Genomic DNA, 10,000 nt, shown 5'->3' with positions numbered 1-10,000 from the left:
GTAGATTATTGACATGTCGCTGTTCGCTAATCTATTTTACCACATTCTTTGCAGATCAATAATTTTATATAGCTTCTTATTTTGATATACTTACTTATTTTGTTGTATGGCTTGGAGGAACAATATCTCTGGTCACCCTGCAGCCAGTTTGGAGTGGATTGGTCCCTTGTACAAAAACAACATCTTGATCTTATTGTCTTAAACCAGTAGGCCCAACTGCTCAATATGCCATTTTCATATGTTACTAATTACTCTGATATTCATGTTTCATCATGAACTAATTAGCTGCCTGACCAGAACAGTATTGTAACACGCAGTTGGATAAGCAATTTCCTATACTGAAACATGACATGAATGATGCACGCACAGCTACTCAACAAATAGGCCTCCCTGTTATGTAACTGGACCATAGCATGAGATGACCATAAGATACAGAGTCCCATTGACGTAAACAAATGTCCATATCCATGGCTACATCATGTAAAGTAGGCATAATCAACATGAGCAACAAACACTGATCAATCCACAGACAAGCAGGCATATCCCGAGAAAACTGTATTATTTTCACATGCATTTTGTCTGATGCTAGCTTGCCAGCATATGGCCGAGAATGGCTGACTGACTTGTGTTTAGAGACACATGTCTGCTAGTGGAGATTGAGTGTTGTATTTTTGAGTAGACCACAGAGGCATGATGGAGACAGACAGGGTGCTGAAGCTTTATTGGTGTCTTCATGTGCCTCCACTGATGCTAGTTGGCCAAGAAGTGAATGATAAACCTGCGTTTAGAGGCACATGTCTGGTAGTGGAGATAGTTTTTTGGGGGGGTTGGGTTTTGTGGGTTGATCATAGAGGCAGGGTGCTGAGGCTTTATTATTTTGTTAATTTTAGTTTTTAGTGTATGCTTGCCATACGGGTATGTTGTCTGATGGCAAGTTGGCTGAGAGAATGCTGAGGAAGGATGATGGATTTGTGTTCCGAGGCATGTGTCTGTTAGTGGAGATTGTCTGTCTGTCTGTCTGTCTGTCTGTCTGTCTGTCTGTCTGTCTCCATGACACACAGCCACAGAGAGGAGACAGAGTTGCTGATGGTATTATCGTCTGTTTGTGCTACTGTTGTTGGCTGAGATATGATCGGGGAATGGATTAATTGTCTGCTAGTGGAGATTTTTGTTTTTGTTTGTTTGTCTGTGGCTATATGACGGAGACAGGATGTAGAGAGTATGTTAATGCCCATGTTGTCTGATGCTACTGTAGTTGGCCAAGATATGACCGGGGGGGGATGATGAATTGGATTGTCTGACAGTGGAGCTGATAGTGGAGATTGTTTGCGTTTTGTTGGGTGGATCATGGAGACAGCTGACTGTGATGGAGTGCTGCCTGCCTGCCTGGTGTGGTGCTGGGTGCTGGTGCTGGTGCTGGTGGGCCTGGCATGGTGAGGTCTGGCAGGTTTTTTGGGCGGGACGGCCCGGAAGCTGCACCTAGGCACCATCTGTCAATGCGGTGCCACGCCGTGAAGCCTCTTGGCTCAGACACTAGTTTGGTACGCATGGACGTTGTGTGGGTGTGGGTGTGAATGTGTGTGTGTCTGTGTGTGTGTCTGTGTGTGTGTCTGTGTTCTGTGCCGATTAGAGGAAGGTGGTAAAATTGTTCAGGCTATATGTCCATCACACACACACTGACAGAAATGCCAAGCTGTGCTGTGAATGACGGCATCATGTAGACTACTTACTATAGAGGAGACAAAAATTTAAAACGTTTTTCTTGCCCTGTGTATGAGTTTATTCCCTTTCTGTTCTTCTGTAGCATCTCTATACACAGAGCTGCCAGCCACTCCCCTCAGCTGTTGTTAGGTGTTTGTGTGTGTGTGTGTGTGTGTGTGTGCGCGCACACGCTTGTGTGTGTGTGTGTGTGTGTGTGTTTGTGTGTTTGTGTTTGTGTGTGTGTGTGTGTGTGTGTGTGTGTGTGTGTGTGTGTGTGTGTGTGTGTGTGTGTGTGTGTGTGTGTGTGTGTGTGTGTGTGTGTGTGTGTGTGTGTGTGTGTGTGTGTTTGCGTGCCACCCCGATTTGACTGCAGATGGGTATCAGACTTGCCTGCAATGCAGCAGAGATTAAGTCCTATGGATTCAGCCACACAGCGCGCAAATAGATACTGAATTCATTTGGACTTGTAGCCTCTAGCGCTGAGGAGGAGAAAGAGAGAGAGAGGCTGTAGAAAGAGGGCAGGAGACTGGTGTAGGGATTTAGCCAGTGGGCTGGTCAGACGGGCCCTGTAGGGGGTCAGACAGCCCCCAACTCAATTTCGATTTGTAATTGCTATTTGAAGGGTGTCTGCTTCTGATGTCGAGCGCTGTACTGTATGTACGCTGGGATGACTTTGCGAAAGGAACATTATTCATTATTCCCTGTGATGCTACGGCCATGTTTGCCATCATTGAAGACTCCTATACTCATGATTTAAAATGAGTTTTTTAATGATGATCTAAAATGAGTTTTTTAATGATCTAAAATGAGTTTTTTAATGATGATCACTACGATGATCACTTCACTATGATTTCCTCATGTGATTTATGGGACTGTAGTTTGGCGCTTTAATAGTTGAAATTGAGTGTAATTTCACTGTGTATGACTGTAGTTGTAATGCTAAGAATGGTTGCCCTCACTAACTGTAAGATAACATGGCAGTTGTGCTTACTCGTTTCCATAACTGGTCTGATACTTGACATCTGAAACACCCCTCCCCACACGCCCCTCCACACACACATACACTTATGGGACGTTTTAGGAGTAGCACACGTCAAGGTGGTGCCACGACAGCTAATGCCGCAGTTGTATAGATTACTTTTTTGTTTTGTTTTAGTGGATTATTTAAGAAGCCTATTCATTGCAGTACATTAGTTACCAATTACTATTTGATTTATGGGCATTAGATGTCATTGTTCCACCTGATGTCTGAGTCCCAAAAAACGTCATTGACCCACATTCAAAACTTGACAGTTTCACCATTTTTGAAAAGGTGTGCTGGTGTCGATATGCCCAGCCCTTGTACTTCTCAAGTGTGCACTACTTTAACTGGGGGAACACTCAACAGTTCTTCTCAAATTAAGCCTCTCGAGTTCCGGGACTTTTGAATAATACTTCTACAGTGCTGCATTTCAACAGAACTTTTTCGTCACTACTGCGAGCATGGTTTCCACATACAAACATACAGGTGACCCGATGGGATGATTTGGGTGCACACCGAGTCTTCAATGCTTAAAGAACACCACCATCTAGTGGTGGCGCACTGTAACCACAATGCCCATGGGGATAGCCGCACTGCACTGCACTGCAGCTTGATGGTGGTGATTTGAGGGTGGGTATTTAAAAATACCAAAATGAAACTTTATTGCATGATATTTTGTTTCGACTCCTACATATTTTCTAATGGTTATGTTTTTTAATATATGTTTTTGGGCATATTAGAATTTATTGGGACAGGATATTGAAGATGGAGACAGGAAATGAATGCGAGGGAGCGAGATTGGGTAGGATTGGGATGTGACCCAGGCTGGACTCGAACCCTATGGGCAACAGCTTGCATGTTGTATGGGTCATCCAGCGCAGTGTGCCACACCACCACACCCTCATTCTAAGGGTTCTTTTCATTAAAATTCAAAAATTCTTTTTTCTTCTCTCCCTCTTTTTTCTCTCAATAGGTCTTGTGAGGTGAGAGTCAACCTCCTCATTGGCTCCCTGGGAGTGAGTGAGTGAGTGAGTGAGAGAGCGAGAGTGAAGGAGTGAGCGAGAGAGAGAGACCCCCTTCCCCCCCTCCGTCTGTCGGCCGGCCGTCTGTGCCCCCCCACTCCTGCGCCTCCATGTATCCCGAGTCCACCACGGAGTCCCCCGCACGACTCTCGTTACGACAGTCCGGCTCGCCGGGCATGCACTACAGGTGAGTCCCACCTCACAGACAGTATGTGGCTATGATCTTGTCAGTGACTGTTATTGTGTCCATGGCTGTGTTGTTTTGTGTCAGTGGCTGTGTTTTTTTGTGTGTCAGTGGTTGTGTTTTTGTGTGTCAGTGAGACCCTTTATATGCACATCAATAAACCGTTTATTGCAGTTATTGGTTTATGAGAAATCTGATTCGCACAGGTAGGTTTTGGCTAGTAAACTGATTTCTCAAGACATGTATCCAGCATAAACGGGTTATTATCAGGTTATTGACAATCTAGAATGACAAGTAGCCAATCACAAGCCTTGAAATCTAGTTCCGTGTCACACACTTGAGTGGAACACATGTAACCGAAAGACTGCATGTAAAGGACAATAAACAGTTTACTCCAATAACCTGTTAATTCCAATAACCAGATTACTGTGGTAATTTAAACGGGATAAGTGGCTGTGTTTTTGTGTGTCAGTGTCTGTGTTGTTTAGTGTTTCAGTGGCTGTGTTGTTTTGTGTGTCAGTGGCCTTTTTTATTGTGTGAGTGGTTGCATGTTTGTATCTGAGCCTGCATGCATGTGCTGGATTGTTCTGTGTTGTGTGTTTCTGTGTTGGGTGTGGTTGGTTAATTTTGTGTACAGCTGTCTGTGCTTTAAGGGGATATTATGCAGGCTGTATGTATCTATTGGTGAAAACATCTTTTCTAATCAGAATGGGAGCTGAAGGCTCAAGTAGCTTTGTCATTTAGACCTCTTATTGCAAAACCACATGATGTTGCTGTGCTTTTGAATCAAACTTGACCTCAGTTGATTATGTTTTGATCACCTGTGAAAAAGGAATCGCTTGCACAAAAGATTATTTAATTCATTTGGATCGTCTCTGCTTGCACTCAAGAAATTGTTGAAGGCTAAAGAATCATTTAAGTCCCTTTTTTTGGAACTAAGCAGTGCCGGATTTGCCTCAGCAGTGACCATCCTGACCTAAAATCCTTCTGTTCCAAGAACTCACTGTCTTTAATAGATGTTGCTAAAATTAATTGTTGGGGACTAGTGGTCTAATATGAAAGTGAAAGTGAAAGTGAAAGCCCATTGGGAAACTCCAACTCCCATTGTCATTGTGACACAGCACTGCACAGCACACAAGTGAACACTGCACACAACAAAATTGCCTTTATGCCTCACCCGTGCAAGGGGGCAGCCCTCAGTGGCGCCCCATGGGGAGCAGTGCGGTGGGACGGTACCATGCTCAGGGTACCTCAGTCATGGAGGAGGATGGGAGAGAGCACTGGTTGATTACTCCCCCCACCAACCTGGCGGGTCGGGAGTCGAACCGGCAACCTCTGGGATGCAAGTCTGACGTCCTAACCGCTCACCCATGACTGCCCTAATATCTAATGTATATAGCTTAGAATCTGATCGGTAGTAAATTTTCAACTAAACGCCAGCCAGCTAACACCTGCCGTAGTTAGTGATGGTATTGTTGTAGTTCTTTCTGTTGTTTTTTAACCTACTGGGGCGTGTGTGTGTGTGTGTGTGTGTGTGTGTGTGTGTGTGTGTGTGTGTGTGTGTGTGTGTGTGTGTGTGTGTGTGTGTGTGTGTGTGTGAGTGTGAGTGTGTTTGAGTGTAATCCTGTGTTGGTCTCTCTCTCTCACACACACACACTCGCGTACATCCCCTGCAGCAGTAGAGAAGGCAGAAGAGTGAGGGTCATATAACCCTGATGCTGGTGTGTGTGTGTGTGTGTGTGTGTGTGTGTGTGTGTGTGTGTGTGTGTGTGTGTGTGTGTGTGTGTGTGTGTGTGTGTGTGTGTGTGTGTGTGTGTGTGTGTGTGTGTGTGTGTGTGTGTGTGTGTGTGAGAGAGAGAGAGAGAGAGATCACCTCATAGACAGGTGTGAAGGTCATGAGTAGCCTGCAGACTTTTTTCTTACACACACACACACACACACACACACACACACACACACACACACACACACACACACACACACACACACACACACACACACACACACACACACACACAGTTTGGTGATGAGGGGGTCCTGGCTTACATAGGCACACACGTGCACACACACATGCACATACTGTAGTTTCAGTTTGATCAATTTATTCCCTTTCTTTCCAACGTACACATGTGTGCACACACACATAACAGAGAACATCACATTCATGCTTTTTGCTATCCACTCCCTACACAAATGTGCACATGAACATGCGCGCACACACACACACACACACACACACACACACACACACACACACACACACGGACATGCGCACACACACACACACGGACATGCGCACACACACACACACACACACACACACACACACACGAACATGCGCACACACACACACACACGCACACGCACACGCACACGCAAATCCAAACACATGATTGTCCTAGAGACGATAACTGCTATCCAGCTGATCCTGAGCTGGTCCTGATGCTGTATCTTTTTTTGTTTGTTCATCTATCATTCCGTATCTCACGTGCCTTGCGTGCCGGCCGCAGCACACCACCTTTACCCCTAGGTGTCCCCCTCTCCCGCCCTCACAGTCAGCCCGTCTGTCTGCTCTGTGTCACCACAGATAGTGTACCTAGAGAAGATAACGCTCCTAACAAGCCAAAACGGACAAAATGGCCATTGCCCTACTAATGATTAGACCACAACTGTCAACATTGCCACACACACAACTGGGCATCCTTAACTCCCGTGCACACCCATGTTTATAGCGACCAGACCACAACTGTGTAATCATGGCCTGCACACACACACACACACACACACACACACACACACACATACACACCCCCCCCCCCACACACACACACACACACACCCATGTTTGTACTGTGACGTGTTTACATGCATCACATGTTTACATATGTCTTTATCTCTTATTGCCTTCACTCCCAACCCCCCACCCTTCCCATAAACACATGGACAGCCTTTAGACGACAGTGGTGACGATGCAAGCTGATGTAATGCTTCATGCTCTCATTCCCCCGGCTAGATGTTGTGTTATATGTAAATGTATTGTATGGTGAAGACTTATGTTTTACAGCAGATAAGGATTTTTACAAGGAAGTGACAATGACGAGAGTCACGGGTGGACCTGTTCTGACTTTTACACACCTGATACTGGAAATGTTGAAATGTGAGCCATAGGCGTGGATTTTGCTGTCATTCTTGCTGATGGTGATTTTGTTGAAAATTTGTTACAGTAAATGTGTTTTTACTTAATATAAATGGGGTTATTTAATACAGATTAATTGGAAAGGCAGTAGAATCCCATAAAAATAAACGCTATACACTTTTGCTGATGATGACAACTCCGTGCACACTGCCCATGCTTAAATGTACACTGTGCAAGATTTTTAGTTGTTTATTTCCAGAATTCATGCTAACCATTCAGTAATGTTACCTGTTTCATGAATACTTACCCACCACCATCAAATTCTAAGTATTCATTTTGACTGGAACAATTGCACTTCTCATACATGAAAAGGGGGGATCTTCTCCATGGTCCGCCAGTTTGAATGTCCAGAAATGGCTATTTTTACCTGCAAAAATGACTGTACTTGGGCCATACTAGAAAATATTAGTTAATTACTTAAGCTTAGTAAACTTTCATGAAAAGATCAAATTTGGCAATAGGCAGCCCAGTTTCAATGAGCAGCATAGTTGCAGTACGTTTTTTGACCATTTCCTGCACAGAGTACCTTTTAATTTATACACACTGTTCACTATACACAGTGCTGATGGGTAGCAAGTGCAGGGATGCACAGGCCTACTGCCTATGACGATGCGTTTTGTGTTTGTCAGTATCTCCAACCTGTAGTCTTGGCCTTTGCTTTGCCTGAGAAATCAGGCCACATCGGGACACATTATTGAAGTCTGAAGACCAAGCTGCAGTCAGGGGCACCTCTCAGCGTTGTTATTGGCACAACAGCCTGGTTAGTTTGGTCACTGAAGCACTGAGTAAATTTAAAAGGGCCAAAACTCAAGGAAAGGGATGATGTGATATTTCAAAATGAGCCTGCATGATGAGCTCACATTTTGTAATGCAACATTCTTACTCAGAAGTGTGTTTGTGTGCACACTCGTGTGCGCCTGCTGATGTGTACGGCGCACAGTATACTGGTGACTTCCTCGTCCGTGAGTCAGGGTGTTTCTTCGTAGAGAGCGATGCCCGTAGGACTCTGTGGTGGCATTTCGTCCGTCTTGACTCACTGCGGTCTTGTGGGAAACGCCCCAGTGGTGCTCTGGCTCTGGTGCTGCTGCTGATACTGATGATGCTACTGCAGTGATATGAGAGTGCTGCTAGTGCTAGTGCCGGGGTGTCCCCTCTGTGTATTCCGCTCCTCTCCTCTCCTCTCTACCAACAGTTTACCAGCAGGTGGAGCTGTGGGCTTGTGAAGTGTGTGCGAGTGGTTGCTCGCAGAGTGGAATTATAAAGATGTATAATTTCCCAGTGGAGGTTTACCAAGCCATTGAAGAAAAATTATCTTAGGAAAAAAAAAAAACAATCAACTTTTCTTCACTAAATAATACTGATAGATTTGAGTACCTGTGTGTGTTGTTGAATGGACACAGCTGAGGATGGATGTGAACCGTGCTGAATGTCCACTTCTGTTCGCTTTTTGTGGTATCTATGACCAGAATCCTGCCTGATCTGTGGGAACTGAAATAAGTTGTATATTAGCTCTAAACTAAAGCTAGTGTGGCTATTGTATTTTTCACTCAGGTTCTAGCGGGTCATGGGAATTCCTGGAACATCAGTGTGTTCCACTTAACTCTAGTTTACCGACCGTCAAATAAACGGGCCAGTAAAACTTTTGGTTTATGCTTCACAGTATGACCATTACTAGTATTACAATTCATGCCAATCAATACTGATAATGGTGAGAGTAGCTTCATGACTGTGACTAGGGACTTCAGAAAGGGTTGGTAAAGTGCTTTGAGACTATTCGTATGGCTAATAGCACTATATAGAGAGAGCGAGAGAGCAGTTAGGTCTCAGCCTAGCACAGCCTCTGTAGACTGAATGGGCAAATGATATAGTCTTCCTAACGATGTAATGTCATTTCATTGATCCTACTATGCATTTGAGTGGTGTATTTTTCCTACTTAGAGCAGTCAAGGTCCTTCATGCCTGCCGTGTCTGTCTGCATGTGAAGATGTGAAAGGCATGCATGCTTTGCAGCGAGTATGGAATGAGTGTCCTTGTTTTTAAATGCCAAAATGCTGATTGCAATCAGATGCTTTGGCTAATGCAAAATCAATCTACACAGTATATGTTTATATTTACCTCACATGTGGTGTTCTGTTGTAATATGCATTGGTACATGTGGGTGTTCCTCAATGTATTCCTTAATGTTTCCTGATGGTTCAACACATTTTAATAATATTAAATATCTATTTTCAAATCATACAGAGACATGCACAGTATGTTAATCAGCCTTCTGTGTGTATTCATGTCATGTCATGTGCATGCATCTCCCCTTCTCTTTAATGTCTCTCAAAGCTATACTCTTTCCCTTCCCCCCTTTGTCTCTTTCTCCCTCCTCTTTCATCCCTCTGTTTCCTTCTCTCCTCTCCTCCTCCCTCTCCCTCTCCCTCTCTCTTTCTCTTTCTCTTTCTCTTTCTCTCTCTCTCTCTCTCTCTCCCTCTCCCTCTTCTCTCTCTTTCCTGCTGCGGACTGCAGTGCACGCTATGGGAGTCCTAAACGTCAGCTGCAGTTCTACAGGTACAACACTGCTTTCTTGCTCTCTGCTCTGTTCTGTTGTTTCTCTGTGTGTGCATGAGTGAGTAAGCCTAACTCCAGGTGTCTCCAGGTACTTAAAACGATTCACAAAACCCTTCTAAAAACAGGCTTGTGTCTGTCTGTATCAATTCATTTTGCACTGATGATTCTTATTATATGCTGCCGTGTCCGTTCTGTATCATAACCCCTTAAAACACGGCTTTATAAATTAGCTATTACAAGAATGGCAATGGCCAAGTTGTAGTGCATTACTAAAGGCCCCGTGTTATGTCATAGTAGTGTAGTACTATGGTTAGACCCCGAAG

The 10,000-nt window shown here is 44.5% G+C and overlaps 1 protein-coding gene across 3 annotated transcripts in view; it reads left to right on the top strand.

Moving 5' to 3' along the window:
• Positions 1 to 10,000, top strand: part of kcnab2a (potassium voltage-gated channel subfamily A regulatory beta subunit 2a) — a 174,071-nt gene that overhangs the window by 65,665 nt on the left and 98,406 nt on the right. For 2 of the 3 annotated variants that reach the window (XM_063215718.1, XM_063215719.1), the window contains 2 exons: positions 3,696 to 3,931; positions 9,636 to 9,677. In XM_063215718.1, coding sequence (XP_063071788.1) covers positions 3,855 to 3,931; positions 9,636 to 9,677 — 119 coding nt within the window. In that variant the 5' untranslated portion in view covers positions 3,696 to 3,854. The remainder of the gene's footprint in view (positions 1 to 3,695; positions 3,932 to 9,635; positions 9,678 to 10,000) is intronic. The other variant, XM_063215720.1, reaches the window with a different exon arrangement.

This window comes from Engraulis encrasicolus, chromosome 14 (genome assembly GCF_034702125.1).
Source record: "Engraulis encrasicolus isolate BLACKSEA-1 chromosome 14, IST_EnEncr_1.0, whole genome shotgun sequence".
NCBI classification, from domain to species: Eukaryota; Metazoa; Chordata; class Actinopteri; order Clupeiformes; family Engraulidae; genus Engraulis; species Engraulis encrasicolus.
The sequence above is the reverse complement of the archived record's forward strand: the minus strand, read 5'-3'. Positions and strand labels throughout refer to the sequence as shown.